Genomic DNA, 16,970 nt, shown 5'->3' with positions numbered 1-16,970 from the left:
GAGGATGAAGGTGCAAGCAGGACACAGTGACTTTAGGATGGCAGCATGGAAGGAGCTATATGAAGATGCCTTCAAGGAGTATGACTGCTTTGTGTCATTTTCAAGCCAAGCCCCTTTGAAAAGCCTTTTGGCAACCCAGATCAGAGGGTCAGCACTTTTGGGAAATCCCCTTTGATGGGCTGAGCTCTACCTGCTCTCCAGTGTCTAAGCCGTCCTCCAGCCAGCACAATGCAAAGAGGTGGACCACATCATCTCACCAGCCCCAGGAGCTGCCCCTTGCCATGGGTGCTCCCCACCCATGGGACTGTCCTGTGGCTTAGTGTGGAAAGGAGGGGCTGAAAAAATTAAGCATCTTTCAAACCTTGAGGGTCTGCAAGCCCATGGGGAAGTAACAGGGAATGCTTCTGAAAATTCACTGCCAAGATGCAAGGCAACATTGCTATATCTGGAGAGATGCTGGCTCTGCTCCAGGCAGTAGAATAGCAGAGTTTATAGGGAGGCTACATCCAGGGTAATCATTGCTCTCCGGCAGAGAGATCTTGTTTGGGGACCGAAAGCCAGCGATCGTGCTGCTGTCGTGTTACCTTGTGTGTCACGCCCCATGGGATTATTCCTGTAGCAGCAGGGAGGATAGCTCGGGGCAGCAAGACCTGGTAGAGAAATTGGTTGCTGACTGGAAAGGTGAGGAGGATCCTCTCTGTTCGACCAGGACAGAGAGCAAGAAGAGCCAAACAACTCAATGTGGATGTCACCAAGCTCTCCCTGCTGACCATGGGGATGTGGTCTTCATCACCCCGTCCCAGCTTTAAGTTTCAGTGCTGCCATTCACACCAACCTCCCCCTGTCCAGGCCGGGCTGGGAGCAGCCTGCAGCTAGCCCTTTGTGGCAACCTCAACTCCCTAAAGCCACACAGCAGCTTTGGCCCTGCCCAGTGCACTGTCCCACGGCAGCGGGCCCAGCTCACTGGAGGTCTTTGCTCAGGGCTTCCCATGAGGCATTTTTACTGGTTCAGGTCCACTGATGTCTCCTTTGGTTGGGGCTCCTGCACCCTGCTCTCCGTGTTGGGGCGGTGGCAGTTTAACAGAGCGAGGCAGTGCTTGGCTCTCCAGGAGCTTGGCATAGGTGGTGTCGCCTCTGCCAGACAAGCTCCTCCAGGGTTGAATTTTAAAATGCAAATATATCAACCCTGACCAGCATTTTCTGTGTGGGCAGGGAGCACCAGCAGCTGCTGAAAAAACCCCACCCAAGCTCTTCTGCGGCTTGCCTTTACATAGCATTCAGTCCTGGGATGCTTGGAGCTCCCTTCCTTTTTTCAAAGCCTGCTGATACGAGAACCAGGGTCCTGGGAGCTGCTTTCTCCTAGGCTGGGATAAACCTCTCCGCCCAGCCCTTGAAAGAGGCCCCCAGCTTTTGCACGACTCTTTACGTTAAAAAACCAAACATAAATCCTGCCAGAGCTTTGTTACAATCTGCTTGCAACATTGCCGCATTGGGAAAATGCTTTTGCATTGTGGCATCCCTTTCTGGAGTGCTTTCTGAAACCTGCCCGCAGCAGCCGGTGCTGCCAATCCTGGTGTCAGCGCTGCCAGCAGCTGGAAAACCTGGCACAGCCCCCTCTGCCACACACGGGGGGGGGGGGGGGGGGGGGGGGCATGCAGGGCAGGCTGCCCAGCTGGCTATCCGACCCTGGCACGCTGCTTTACACATGCAATACCATGAGCTGAAAAACTTTGAACATCTGCTCTGAGGAAAGCAGGAGTGGGTGTGTGAAGGAGACGGGAGTTAATGATCACCCCGGACTCCCCCGCCCATGGCATGCAGGGTGCCAGCCGCCCTGTGTGGTGGGAAGCAGTCCAGCTCCCTCCCTGTGTGCCAGGCTCTGCAGCCAGGCTCAGCTTTGACCTCGGATTGCTGGTCTGCAGCAGGGAAAACACCAGATTTCATCCTCAGGGAGCTGAATACAAAGGGGAAAATCCCTTTTCCTAAAGCACTCCAAGCAGGAGCCTGAACACCTCAGACAAAACCAGTCCCCGTGCCTCAGTTTCCCCACGTGTAACAGAAAGACCCTGTTCTTGCACTTCCCTGAGGGAAGTTGGAAGGGTTATTAAAACCACCACCCCACCCCCCGCCCAACAAACACTGACTTCAAATACCAGACTTTCCGATAACAAAAAATACTGTATTAGGACAATGACTGGACGTGCTCCACCGCTGCAGAGCTCGCCTCGCTTTCCCCTTGTGCCCCAAAGCCAGCAGCCAGCCCAGCCACCAGCACATCCTCACGGAGGGGAACAAGAGTCCTGCGGGCGAGTCACCCCAAGGGATGACCTGCGTTGATGTTAGCTGGCATCCTGCTCCAGGCGAGCCCCGGGGAGTCAGACGAGCCCGTCTGTCTTCAGGACGAGGGTCTCCACCTCCTTCATGAACCTGAGGCACAGCTCCTCCTGCCACGGCAAGGCCACACACTGCACAGCCACCGGCAGCCCCACGCTGCCGTGAAAAGCCTGTGGCACAGAGAGGGGAGTGGGCAGGGAGATGTCTGGGCGAAGGGATGGGGATGCCTGTGCCCCTGGGGAGCCTGGCACCACTCACCTTTGCCAGGGTCCGGTCCCACCAGTCCCGAAAGTACCCCTGGTAGCCCTTCAGCTCATCCTCATCCTCGTCTGTCACTAACGTGACTGGGACCACGCCGGTGGGGAAGTCCAAGATGTTGTAGAGCATGGTGTAGCTGACTGCCACTGGGGGAGAGGGGGAGCTTGCAGTGCCAGCCCGCTGCAGGGAAAGCCTTCACCCCCTCTGCATACGCCAGCTTCCAGCTAATGGGGCGCCTGCACTGGGGACTCCAGGGCTGCAGGATGGAAACCTGCCCCTTGGCTCCCACATGCTCTGGGGGGGTTGTTCTGGGTGTACCCCACCAGCTGGGGCTGCAGCTGCCCCAAGAGCCGAGCTCTTCCCACGGCTGGCCGGTGCCTTGGGGACGCGAGGGGAAGAGGCGGCAGGCTTTGCACCGCTACCGGTGGGGTGCTGCAGCAGCGGCTCGCGGGAGCCCAGGTCCCCTGTCGGCAGTCCTACCTGAGAGCTTCCCAGGGTAGCCGATGCCAAGAGCCGGGCCCAGCATGGGACAAAGCATGACGTCCAGGTTCAGCTTTTTCCATTGGGCGATGAACTGGTGGCAGAACTCCTGACGGGGAAACGCACTGGTGGTCAATGGGGTGGACACACTGCCCCATGGCTGCTGGCTGAGGCTCTCCTTGGGTGCCTTCACCACCAGCAGCCATCAGGCTACAACAAGCCTGACCCCACTAAAACGCAGCGACCCTTTGCTGCTCGGCCAACAGCCCTCCCAGTGCACAAAGCACCCTCTGCCCTGCTGAAGCTGGCGGTGGGGAAAGATTTGAGATTTGAGTGCAGGGGCACATGGCAAGCCAGGGCACGGGCACGGGTCTTGAGGAAACCAGAATGGGAATAATGGCAGGTCTGCTGCAGCTGATGGCCTACATCTTTGAGTGTAGGAGTAAAAAATTCAGGTCTGATTCAGGATCATGAATGTTTCTATCTGTCATTCTAACCTTTAAACATGCTACGAATTTGTACATCCAAGTGAGATCTGTTGAGTGGTGATGTATATTGCTACCTCACATCACCAGTGACTCGATCATCTCCCAACCTTGGAGGGGACTGAATCTGCCTCTTCCCAGAGAGAAATAAAACAGAAAATATCTAACTCCAAATTGCAATACTTTACCTCAATTTCATGTTGAAGACTCCATACTTCATCCACTGTACTGAAAAAGGAAACAAAACCGATGAAAGGCATCACGAGGCGCTGCAAAGAGCAGCTTTAGGGGCAGGGCAGAGCATCAAAAAGCACAAGTTAGCTCTGCTCCTGGGCCTGCAGCCAAGGGAAGACTTTGCCAAAGTCCTGGTTTTCCTCTGAAGGGCTGGGGGTCTTATTTCTGCTTCTGCCCATGATGGAGGGCTGAAGACTACAGGTGCAGTACTGCTTTGGCCTGACAAGTGTCCAGCCCTGTTACTGCAGCTGTGCTGAGAAGGTGCAAGCCCAGGCACATCGCTTCTCAAAGGCCAAGCTGTGTGAGGTGGACTGATCCTTTGATGTGGGGACAGACACCCTGCCTTGGAGGAACAGCACGAAACACACCCTGTCTGCTATGGGATTTGAGTCCTTTCTCACCACTAACTGCTCAACGCTGACATCGCAGCAAGGAAGAGCAAGCCTCCTTCCCTGTGCCTTTACCTTCTGCCTGTCTGATGGGGTCTCTACCTCATGGCATGATGCATGCATTAATCAGTGCTGAAGCCAACACCGTATTTCACTCCCACAAGCTTCATCCAGTTCCTAAGCCAGAGGCTGTGAGCCCCTGCCCTCACTCCTGTCCCCAGTACTGGAACAGTTGGCCAAACCCTGCAGGGTTATGGTGTTGACATAACCTGCTCTCAGTTTGCTCCCACCCTTGTGTTTTCTGCCCTGTATTTTCTCAGACGCATGCAGCTGGGGCAGTGCCCCCAATGTAGCAAACACTGCTGCTCTCCAAAAGAGAAACCCAAATCTTCACACATTTGCTTAGGCTCAGATTTACTCACTTTGCTCTCATACTTCTTAAGATACTTGAAAATCGAGGCATCTGAGAAGGAGAAAGTAAAAGAAAGAAAATATTTCACATTAATCCTAGCCCTGTCCTCTGAAACAGCTCTGTCACAAACACAAACTGTTGACTCAGTGCTCTGGCAAGACTAGAGGATTTTCCTCAAAGTGGGAAGAGGATAAACAGAAATAGCATCATCACTCCAGTTTGAAGATGAGTCTAAGCACAGCTGTAAAGCAATGCCTAGAGACTTCTCAATGATAAAGCCTTACTGCAATGGGAAAGAAGTAATTTACCACCTATTGCTTAACTCCATCTATGCTAGAAAGAAATGGACCTTACGAAAGGTTTGGCAATCCAGGAGAGGACAGTTTTTAGCCAGTTTGGTGACTTCGCCAACCAGAATAACAGCCCCATGCTGCTTTTCTCCAGCTCCCCTTTGCTGAAAGAGAAAAGTGTGTTTAGCTGAGCAGTGTTAGGAAGCAATCACAGTAGATCAGCTTTCTGATGTTAGAGATGCCCTCTGAACAGCATCTCTAGGTGACAAAAAGAGGTTTACTCAATTGCAAAAAGAAGAATGGGCTCTTCCGATTCTCACAGTATTTATAGATATCAGCACCCAGTTTCCTTTCATCTGTCAAGGCTGGTAACAGTCCCAGAGACCCAAGGTTCAGCTGACTTGCTTGATGGTAAGCTCCCCAGGAAATCCCAGTGTCTATCAGCCACGATCTACATCCAGTAGATCTGCTGCCTGTACCTGGATGCTAGCCACACCCTAGGGGGGATTTTCAACAGAAAGGCACTGATCCCACCAGACCGTTCCAGGTTACACTTACAATTTCTTGAGAAAGGATGCACCCCCATCCGCAAACATTCCCCTGATGCAGAAGTCAAAGACCATGTGGTCCACATTCGTGAGTTCAAAGGGCACCAGCTGGAAGGACAACAGAAGAGGAGTCAGTGGCACAAGCAAGCCGCGTGGGAGAAGCCATCGAGGGCTGGCAACGAGCTAAGCTGGACTGAGGATTTCCTGACAAGCCCTCGGGACAGGGCCAAGCACCTGAGGCCACCACGTCCTCCCCATCCCATCCATCCTTCCCCCAAGGAAAGTTTTCCCTTTGAGGAATAACTGACAAGTCAAAAGATACAGCGTGGGCTTGGCCTCCCTGCTGTCCAAGCAGCCCCAAGGCACAAAGGTCCCCCCAAAACTGGCAGTGGGTGACAGAGAGCATGAGTCTGCGCTCCTCACTTCACTCCCGATCCTCGTGCAAGGTAAGGGGAAGGTGTGCAGCCATGACCACATCTCACAAGATGACTTGCTTAAATGGCAGAGAAGAGAAAGGAGACAACCTCTGCACAGCCCCCAGAAACCTGAGACCCTAGAAGTGGGTCTGGGTCAATAGGAGACGGCTTGGCTATGAAAGATCTGCTGTCTGCAACTGCCCTTCTATTTTCTCCTTAGCTCCTCGATTCCAGTAGATCTGTGTAACTGCTTGCCAGAGGATATGATGCAGAAGAGATTAAATTGGCTTGAGGATAGACTAAACAGACACTTGGACAAGAGCTCATCACAGGCACTGAAGAGAGATGGTCCATCGGGCTCAGGAAACACGCTGAGCTGACAGTAATCACACGCCACCAGGACTGTGAGCACTGCCTCAGGACCTGGGTTGTACAGCACGCAGCACAACGTGCATCTCAGCCGGGCTGGGAGTAAACACCCAACTACAGACAAGTCATACGGCAGCATGTCTGCTCCCCAGCACGTGTTATGGGTGGGTTCCCTTTTGTGTTCACCTAAAGAGCACTGAGGTCCTGCTGAGAGGATAAATCAAGTTGCAACATGAAAAATTCCTCTTTTTTCAGAAGCTGCTATCTACTTTCATCAAAGCTGAGAGAAGCTGAGTGGATTCCAGGCTCCCTTTCCTTGCCAAATTTTCAGGACGTTCACCCACGGGCCCCAAACAGTAGGAAGGAAGAATAGATGCAGCATGACCACTGGGTTCACACAACATCCTACCGTGTGGCCAGCATCCTCCAACAGCTTCTTCATCTCCCGAACTGCACGTCTCATGGCAGGGCTTGGCATGGTGAAGAAATCCGTTTCATAGTAGCCTATGTGGAGGGGCTGCGTGCTGCAATACACCTGCGGAGCAAGGGAGAGCGCCAGCTGGAAGGATGTCAGTGGTGTCAGGAGCCAGCAGTACACCCATGCCGCAGGCGAGCCTGGAAAGCAGCACTTTCTCTCGCCCACCCACAGGTTTTGGAGGGCTCCCATGACCCGCTGGTGTTTTCAGCCCAAGCAATGCCAGCTCTTCTCAGAGACCTTCGCCCCCTTTCAGGTGCTTTACCTCTTCGTTGAAGGGAAGGGGGGGCACCGTGCTGTCCAGGCTGAACATGTCCTCACACAGGAGCGCCCGCATGCACAGCGCCAGGCTCTCCACGTCTTTTGCCATTGGCCCCACGGCTGCGACCACTGGAAGAGACCAGAAGAAAGCATTCAAGCAGGGGGTCTTTCAAGGGCACGTCCTGCAAAAGCAGAGCCTCTTGGCACACATTTTGACTTAGTCTAGTGTTGGCAACAGTTCCCCTTTGAGAACTGGGCTGGGGATACCTACAGGTGTCTTCCCACCAACAGGCCTATCGTTATGGACCCAGAATTGTTATCCATCAGCACGTGCCCTGATGTCTCCATTTCATGATTTATAAAATTAAACAAAAAGCTTTGTTGACCATGACAACAAGGACAACATAAGACACATCCTTTGACTGCTTATCCCACCTCCCATGAAGCAGTGGCAGACAGCAACCTGGGGGTTACAGGGTGTGTCGAGGTTTGTGTTACACAACCTGCTCCTCTCGGCTTCTACATACTCTGTTTTCTCAGGATTCATGGTATGGGGGTGGCTCTCTGAAAGAGTCCCTGAAAGGGAACCTGCTTCTCTCTCTCTCTCAATGTATTGGAGAAGGTCCACCATGACCAGCTGAGGGTCCTTCTCACCCCTGCCCTGCTGCCCTCCCTGGGGGACAACCATCAATTCCTACCTGCCTTCTGCCCCAGGACACTAGGAATTACTCCTTTTTTACTGCAAAGAAAAGAGACAAACAAAAATACAGCAGCTGAGTAGTTTTCGTTGAAGGAAAAGGCTTTAAGCAGTAGCAAGTAATGAGGAAAACACTGGCCTCCCTTTGCAGATGCAGAGGCTGGCAGAAGGAAGGGTCAAGGGGAAGCCCAAGAGAGACCCAACCTAGGCCAGAATGATTTATGCCCTGTCAGTCAGGAACAACCACCCCCTTCGCACGCAGATGGGGAGATTTCCCCGTCTCCGATTCTGGGGGAACCAATGCTTCCCTCCATACAGGCCCCAGAAAATGTCCAGGCAGCAGGGAGAAGTGAGCCCCTCCCGGTTCCTCCCAGTTCCCCCTTGCCCAAGGAGTAAGAGCATCCCAGCACAGCGGTCGGTAGGATGGTGGGTGGGTCTCACCCAGACACATCACTGCATTACTCTCAGTACCTGAGTCTGTTCCCGGTGGGTTTGAGTGCACAGATCCCACAGAAGGCAGCGGGGAAACGCAGGCTCCCTCCTACATCTGTCCCAAAGCCCAAGATGGATCCACCTCCTCCTACAAGTGCCCCTTCTCCACCAGAGGAGCCTCCGGGGCTTCTGGTGTAGAGTAGAGGGTTGAATGTCTGACCAAAGATTAAGTTCTTGCAGTCATAGCTGAAAAGAGAGATTGCAAATGAGAGGAGTGTAGATACCTGCTGCTGTGGACCCCAGTCACTACAAAAAGACCTTCAGAAGGTAATTAGATAATTTGCTAGTTGTTACATTGATATCATTTAGTCTAAGGGAGCTTCCCAAAGCTCCCATGAAGACCTCCAGCCTCTTCACAGCAGTCCCAGGACCTGATTCTCTTCAGCTCATTTCAGTGTCATCACGCCTGCCCCAGTAAGATCCTCCGGCAGCACAAATACATCAAGCCTCCTGGAAAGCCTCCCTGTTCGGGTGGTCCCAAGTGACACTGGACATCTAAAAGCAGGCCACCTGGAGCTGATCCAGGCCCCTCCTGTGAGGCAGCATTGCTATACCCCTGCTTTGGAACAGGCCAAACGCCAACTGCAGCAATCTCTGAACATTGGACTCTCCTAGGAACCAGTGCAAAATCCGATAATCTCTAGGGCAACCTCTCTGAGTGGCTTTTTGAACAACTTGGTCAGTCATTGTCGTGTCACCTTAAGGAAGGCATTTCGTACGGCCTGGGCAACAGTCCTCCATGGAGGAGCTTTGCCAGAGTTCACTTGGCAGGACACAGAGACACTAGCAGGGTGGCTGTCCGGCAGAGCACACCTGACCTCACCCTGCATCACTGACGTCAAGAGTGGTGTTGCCAGATACAACAGGAGGTTTGGGGGCAGGATAATTTAAGGTCGTTAGCTTAACTAGCTAACTAGCTTCCCCTTCCACGAATATGTGTTTGTATTGTTACAGTTAACAGGACCACCTCTGAGGGGTTAATTGGAAAAAAAAACACCAAACCAAACAGGTGATTTAAAACCACCCAGCACAGTACAGAAGGGCACTGATTTGTCTCCTTTTCTCCTCTTTTTTTCATTTGGAACTAAAGTTAATTTTTGTCCTTAGTGTAAATGTGTTTACTTTTTAAAGTTCAAAGTTAAAGACATAAAGGATGGGGACCAGGTGTTGTTATTTTAAAAGAACTGGGGAAATTAGAATTAGACCTGAGAGAAACACAAGTGCCCACCTACCTGATGAGGGACTGGGGAACATTGGTTTTGACAAACGGAATTGCCCCCTGTCTCCTGAGCACCTGCACCAACACGCTGTCCTCTGCCATGGGTTTATTGAGGTTTTTTATAAATCCTAATGTGGAATCATGACCCTGGAAACACAGGACAATAAGGTTTCCAAATGGAGGACTGCACTTCCCCCCTGCCTCCATACTTTTATTTTTATATATATATATATATATGTATGTATGTAAGCAGGTGCATGCACCTCCAACAACCCACCCCCCACGCACATGTCGCACAGCGTATTGGCAGTAAATCTCACCAGCCTTTTCTGCTGGCTTATATGGCAGACAGGCAGCAAACCCCACCGCCTGCCAGGGCAGGCCAACCCACATCAGCTGTGACAAAGTCAAGCCCGATGCTGAGGTCAAACCTCCCCGTCACCAAACTTCAAACCACTGGGATCTCAGAAGACACGCGGTATTGCGCCGGCGGTACCTGGCAGTTGATGGAGTCTTTGATGCTGACAGGCACCCCGTAGAGCAAACCCAGCTTCCCCGCCAGCTTCGCTTTCCGGAGCTGGGTCTCACTCTCCTGCAGATACTCCGTGATGCAGTTGGTTTCGGTGGCGATTTGAAGGGCCTTGGGGAAACCCGACAAAGCCTGTGGGTGAGACACAGCCCGCCGCGCCGCACAACAGCCTTCTGTTTTGCAAAGGACATCTGCCTCTTCCCCCTCTTCCACCTCCCCATCCGAGTCGTTGGTATCAGGGCAGCCCTTTCTGCTCCTTTCAAAGGTATTTTCATGCCAAACTCCAAAACATTGTCCAGACACGGGGGACCACAGCACCAGCTGGTGTGTAACGAAGGGAGGCACTCAGCCCAGCAGAATACCAAAGGCTATTCTCTTGATTGAGCATCTGGGGTGGCATAAAATGGTAAGCCCAAAGTGTGAACCCAGGAGGTGATCAGAGCATCGTGGCAAAAGTAGAGAATGAAAGCGGACACCAAGCCTTTGGGGTTTACCAACCCATTTGGAGATAGAGGCAAGACAACAGCCATGCTCTGCAACTTCCCTGTAGCTATACCCGCCCCTTGGAAGGTACAGGCCCCCCTAGGAATGTATGGGTCTCCCCAGGTGCTGAGCTTGCTGCTCCAAACCAAGCTGCGAGCCATGGTAGCCAGATGCCCAGGTCCCCCCTCGCTCACAGAAAAGCACGGAAGGGCCCAGCACGAACCAGCGGGCAGTGACATCCCAGCAGCACATGAACCAGGTTTGAACCAGCGTTTGGGCTTCTCCCCCGAAAAACCAACCAGCCCCATCACGGGTGAGATGCTGCCCTACCACCCTTGCTCCTCACCTTGCCCACGTAGGAATAGAAGACGTGCTCTGGAGGAAGGGAGCCATCCCGGAGTTTCTTGGAGAGCTCCGGCAAAGGCAGAGAGAGGATGGAGACCATGCTCACGGAGGGGTGCTGCGGGAAAGATCCAACAGGCAATGGCACACCTCTGCCTCAGCTGGCGGGCTCCTCCGCTCCCCATGGCACCCACTGTAACCCCATCCAAAATAAAATATCTGCCAAGTGCAGCTTTTGCCTCGGGACCGCAATCCTGCTCCCCGGCAGCAGTGAGCTAGCCGGGCTTCCCACAGCCTCGCCATCCCCGCCAGACCAGGCTCACCACATCTAAGAGAAACCTTTTTCCTCTCCCAGGGGAGGTCTTGGCCAGGCCTGGGGGAACCACTGGGTGACCGCTCTCTGCTGAACCGCGACGGGAATTGGGGGCACATTCATGGACATCGCTCCAGAACGGAATGGGACACGGTGCCCTTCTCGTGGCACCACCCAGATACCCAACAGGGAAGCGCCCAAGCCAGGGAGCCCCTCGGCTGAGAGCAGGGGTGGCATTTTGGGGCCAGCAAAGATTTCCTCACCACCTGATAAATACTATTGAGGGAAAAAACAAAACAAAACAAAACCAAAAAAAAAACAAACACCCAAAAAAAAGCTCCGAGCTTCCCCCTGCCCCAGGCTGGACTCTGGACCCCAGCCTGCCACAGCCCGCGCAGCCCCACGGGCTAGCAGGAGCACGGCGTGGGCCAGCCGGGTTTCAGGGCCGTGGGGCTCCCGCTATCCCCCCGCCTCGACCGAGGCGGCGGAAGGTACCGGGAAGCCCGAAGAACCGGGCCGGCCTTTGCGCGCTGGCGCCTGCGCCGCCCGTTATCCCCCGCCGCACCGGCCGCCCCCAGGAAGCGCTTCCGCCCCATCCAGCGCAGCGCTGCGCCGCCGCGGGAGAGGGGGGCGTGCATGCGCGTACAGATTTAGAAAGGAAAAAAAAAAATACACCGAAACGCCTGTAGCTCCATACGAGGTGCCGGGATGGCGCCTGGCAGCCCGCTGCGCCCGGGCTGGGGCGGGGGGGGGGAGGCTGCGGCGGGGGGCTGAGACGCCTCCGCCCGCCCGGCGATCGCCGGGCGGGCGGAGGCGGCTCAGCCCCCCGCCGCAGCCTCCTCCCCCCAAAAAAACCCCGTGGGGGGTGGGGGGTGGAGGGGAGAAGCGCGGCTTATGGCACCCACCTGCTCCCGAAAGCGCTGCACGGCCATCTGCATCTGCACCAGGCTGCGCTCCTGCCGCTGCCGCGCCTGCCTCACCTTCTTCCAGAGCCCCCGCCGGCGCCGCCATCGCAGCAGCAGCAGCAGCAGGCCGGCCGAGCCGCACAGCAAGGCGGGCAGCGGGACCCGCATGACGGAGCTGTCGCCCCCCCCCCCACACACACACCCCCTCTAACCCCCGGGACCCGAGGGGACCGGCTGGCTGCCGCGGCGGCGGGCGAGCGGGCGGCCAAACCGGGGCAGGAGCGCCGGGGGAGGGCCGGGCTGGCTGCGGAGCGGCTTAACCGCTTCGCTGATTTGCGAGCGGGGAGAAGGAGGAGGAGATGTGGGAAGAGGAAAAGCTCCGGGATGAAAACTCAGCCCTCCCTGTGCTGGGTGGTCTCTCTCTGATATGGTTTATTTGCTTTGCCGTTCCCCAGGTGAGCTTTGATCCCCCTGTCAATTGTTCCACCTCCCTGGGTATGGCCTTGGCTCGGAGCATCAAAAAAAGCAGGGAGGGGGGTTATCCCAAAGACACCCGGCTCCCTTAACGTTTCCTGAAGCCAAGCAGCTGCGTGGGAAAAAGAAACGATAAATATCCCCGCCTAGGCCCGGCAGAGCCCCCTGCATCGCTGGCAGGTCGGGGTGTGCCTGTGCTTCGGGAAGTGCTGTGGCTTCCAACTCCACAGCCTGGCATCCCGGTGCAGGTAGGGGAGTGCTTGCCAGGGCCTTGCACTTGGTCTTGAGGGAAAGTCCAAAATAATTTGTCGCCAGCCCCACGTGGGGTTTGCCCTTAAAAAACTTTCACTGCTTGCAAAAGTTCATCAGCCATCAAGACAGCCAGTTTAGATGCTGCCCACAGGACTCTGGAAAACCTGTTGGGAAGGATTTGGGATGTCCTCTCTCCCTCCCTGCCTCCCAGCAGGACGAGCTGTGCCCAAGCCACCCCTGGGTGGGTGCTGAGCTACAAAATGTGATGGAGTTACATACCTCCAGCCCTGATTTTGCTGGCATTATTTCTCAGGCCACTGGCTTTACTTCAACCGTGTGTACACAGCATCCTGGCGCTCGTTGCTGAAGGGTGGTAAAGCCTTGGATATACTCAGTCCTCACTGAACTTGTGGCCTATAGCTTCTTGCTCTGTATTTGGGGATGAGCAGCTCCCTGTTATCTGGGTCAAGGAAATGACAAGCAAGAACAGCCTTTTTTCCCCACTTTTTTCTTTTTCCTTATTTTTTTCTCCCCCCCCCCCTTTCAGACTGTGAGGCTCAGAGGATTACACAGTAATGCAAGCTGCCAAGGGCACTGCAGTTGTACGCATGCAGACTACTCGGGGCACAAGGAACTGCAAGGGTGGTGGGGGTGTCCTTGCAAGTGAGCCAGGAGTATAGAATCCACTCAGAGTTGGGGAGAGCAGGTGCTGTGATCCCTGCCTGCTCCTTTCTTTCTCACGCTGGAGGCTTCACGCTCTCCTCCACTGCATTGGTCTCACCCTATGGCAGCACAATACCAAAACAGGGCTGTTTCTCTGCATGGTGTGAAACCAGGTGCATTTGAAGTCTTCTAACAAGAGAACAAGAAAGGTGGTGAAGTTTGGAGAAACAGAAGTGAAAAACTAGTTCTGGTGGAAGACAAACTTACTTCTCCAACCCTCTTCCCCCTAGTTTAAACCCTGCTTAAAATCTCTCATGCAAGAATAATTTCCAACTTCTGCGGTTCAGCTTGGCAAAACCAAGAAAACAGAATATGACATTTATGCCTAGAGCACCTGTGCCTCTAGGAGCTGCTGCTGGAGACACCCCCCCCCCCCCCCCCCCCCTCCTTCTCCCCTCTCCTGGGCAAGTGTATGGGGGTGAATAAACAGTGTTGAGGCATCAGGCAGGACAGTGGCAAGGCTTGGATCCCTGCTGGAGCCAGCCAGCTCCAGGAAATTAACCCAGGACATGGGAAACCCCAGAATGCAGTGGGTCTCTTCTGTGACCCACCTCCATGCAGAGACGGGCCAGCAGATGGGAGAGGGCAGAGAACAGGGGGGTTCCAGCATAGGCAGGTAGTGGCTGGGGACACCCTGTCCAGGAGGATGTGCCTGGGACCACCAGAAGTAAAATGGGTCTGGCCTTGCTCCCTGTGGGCCGGGGTGGGGGGCCACCTGCTGGCTTGTGGAGCGAGTGATGCCCTGATGTCCCTTTGGGACACTGGTGTGTCCTTGCCAGATGAGCAAGTGGAGCTTTTCTGCTGTTATGTCTCCATAGGACTGCCTATACGCTGCAGCAAAGGGGGCTTGAAACTTGGGGTGCTGGAAAAGAGCATGGATCCTGCCCCTGCACCTCCTCCACTGCCTGGCAGGGCTGGAGCCTATGGCTAAGGGAGCTGGAAATGATCAGCTGGATGTGTTAAGGCTTCCTTCCCCATAGCCTAGACCCCTCCCTGTGTCCACAGAGCTGTGACTGGGTGGGAACCCCCACAACTCCAGAGATGCTGTAGCCCTGTGGTTACCAAAGGAGTGGCAGAAAGGCGTCATCTTCTGACCATGACACATCATGCATGATCAGCTGAACTGGCTGGCGCTGAAGAACCAGCTAAACCCTGTTCACCTGACACCAGAGCAGATGCTGAGAGCATGATAAACACACAGCAGTGTCTTCCTTAACACTGTATCCTGTGTCTGTGGAGCTGTGGCTTCTCAATCCAGAGATTAAGTTTTAGTGACTAATAGCTGTGTGCTCGTGTAGATATTTCTGGTGTGAAGCAATCTGGTTCTGGCACTCACAGCGTCCTGCAGCAGGGAGATCCACGGTTCATCCACGTGCTGCAGGGAAGCAACAGCTCCTGTTTGCTGCCCTCGGCTGATTTCATTTGCTGCCCCTTATTTCAGAAGAAGCAGTAAGAAATTGTCTGCTGGTCAGCCGGCAACGTATACACTTCTGTTCTTCCATTTCACCCTACGGCTTTTAGACTCTTTCCCAGAGGTTAACAACCTGCTCCTGCCACCAGGTGCCAGACACCAGCTTCCCAGGTCCTTGCCCTCTAAAGGAAGACCCAAGCTTCATTTACAACAGCCAACAGTCCCTCTTGCTTCATTTCTCCTCTTCTTGTAGGTTCCAGAGTCTGGAGTGGGATTTGTCACCTGGAAGGTGAAGCAGCTCCACTCAGAGCTGGAGTTTAACCCCTGCAGGAAGGCTGCCCGGCAGCTCAGGCAAGAGGCAGTGTCATGTGGGAGCAATTCCTTTCGACCCTGCAAAAAAATCGCATGCTTCTGCCAAGTTGTTCACTCAGTGACACCTTTGCTGTCCACTTTGTAGTCATCTCTTCCTGTAGAAGGTGCTTGTCCTCCTCACTGATTGAGCTCCAGAACTCTGCCAGTGGGAGGGCTGGTCACCCTCAAATCTGCTTCAGGGTGGAATATCTGAGTTACTGTAAGCAGACTGAACACATAGTTTGTACCAGCTTTGTGGAATCTGTTCTGAAGCGGATTAGGGAGTGCTCATGTACTTGTTTTCTTCACCAGCAGCGTGGAGGAGGAGCTGACCTGGAAGAGGACCATGACCACAAACTCTTGCTCCTTGTATACCAGACAGCTGTTGTGTGGTAGCTTGATGGGGAATAAGGAAAAGTTGAAGAGATCATAGCAGTGGGGTCCCTAGGATCCAGGGGACCCTTTGAGAGATCCCTAAGATTGCTGAAGGCATCTCAAGCAAATAGGTTAAAGCCCTGAAAACTGCCTTTCTATGCAAAAGAGAGAGTGGGGACTTATTTCTTGTAGTGCCTGTGTTAAAGCAACCTAAGTCCAAACAGCTTTGCATTACATGTGAACATTAAAAAATAAGGAAAAAATAAGAGAGAAAGAAAATTTAAGTGGGTAAAATTACTCCTGGAGTTGTTTTACACAGCTGAATGAAGATAATTGTATTGGCAATTGTGAGTGATTACAGTATTATCTGCCATCAAAAAAGTTATTTTTTTGAATGCTAAAGGAATTAATGATACATAAAACTGTGCTTAGATTGAGTGCATTCATCAGCAGAAATGCCTCGTGCTGGCACTGCTACACTGTAATTACTCCAGCCGCTCAGAGAGAGAGCAGGAGATAGGGGGCTATTGTGGATACTGCCAAAGATTTACATACATTTACACGCTGAGCAGCTCTGGTGCTCGTGGTGGTGGTGTGGGGGGGGGGGGGTGGGTGGGAGTGGGGGTGGGCAGAGCCAAAGCAGCAAAGCTGGGGGCGGAGGGGACGACGCCACAAGTTTCACCTCTTCTTTTTCTTTATTGTGCATTACAGAGCAAAGGCTGGGGGGTCATCTCTGTGTTTAAAACTTTACAGGGTGAAGCCAGTATGGAGAAGATGATTAAATACTCCTCAGAATGGCAAAGGATGAGCCCAGCCTTTACAGGATGCTGCCTCATGGCGTGTTGGATCGATAAAACTAATCCTGGGATCACAGGCAGTCATTGCCCAGCCCTGGGAGACTGGTGGTGGTGGTGGGAATGGTGGAGGTGGTGTCCCCAGGGACCTGATGCCAGGGCTCATGCCCTGCACTTTGAGCAGGCCCATCATGCTGCCCCATCAGTGGGGCTGGGACCATGGCTACATCTCAGCGGCGGTGGGGTGAGAAAATCTAGAAGAAATGCTCCCCAGCTTGCTCTGCACCTTGTGGCCCTTCAGCAAGGGCACGTGATATCAGGGCGGGGGATGTTTACAGACTGGGGCATTGCAGGAAAGGCTGTTGCAGGGGTTGTGAGCAATCTGCGCGGAGCAGCAGGATGCTTGCAAAGGATTTGGAGGTGCTTTTGAAAGAAGGGTGGTGGGTTGCAGCCTCTCCATGGAGCCCACGGGCCCCCTCCAGTGATGGAAATGGTAACCCTTCTGTGATCTCCATCTTCTTGTGCGCAGCTGCCTTCTGAGCTGTGTCTGGAGCTGAATGAATAAAAGAGGAGCACAGACCGTTTCCCACGGGGAACCCCAGGCCGGGCATGGTGAGCATCTCTTGCTCCGAGAAGACCTGGGTGCTGGGTGCGCTCGG

The 16,970-nt window shown here is 53.9% G+C and overlaps 1 protein-coding gene across 1 annotated transcript; it reads right to left on the bottom strand.

The window, feature by feature from the left end:
• Positions 1-2,158: 2,158 nt before the first annotated feature.
• On the bottom strand, positions 2,159-12,203 carry FAAH (fatty acid amide hydrolase). Its single transcript, XM_037403797.1, has 15 exons — positions 11,932-12,203; positions 10,718-10,831; positions 9,856-9,999; positions 9,373-9,506; positions 8,120-8,326; positions 7,650-7,690; positions 6,956-7,080; positions 6,625-6,750; positions 5,441-5,538; positions 4,947-5,046; positions 4,603-4,643; positions 3,746-3,785; positions 3,073-3,181; positions 2,593-2,738; positions 2,159-2,504 (listed from the first exon to the last, which is right to left on the bottom strand). Exons 1-15 carry the CDS (start codon positions 12,097-12,099, stop codon positions 2,376-2,378), a joined length of 1,722 nt encoding a protein of 573 aa, XP_037259694.1. The 5' UTR covers positions 12,100-12,203; the 3' UTR covers positions 2,159-2,375.
• Positions 12,204-16,970: the final 4,767 nt, after the last annotated feature.

Source organism: Falco rusticolus, chromosome 11 (genome assembly GCF_015220075.1).
Source record: "Falco rusticolus isolate bFalRus1 chromosome 11, bFalRus1.pri, whole genome shotgun sequence".
Lineage (NCBI taxonomy): Eukaryota > Metazoa > Chordata > Aves > Falconiformes > Falconidae > Falco > Falco rusticolus.
Note: the sequence above shows the minus strand (reverse complement) of the source record. Positions and strands in the feature narration are given on the sequence as shown.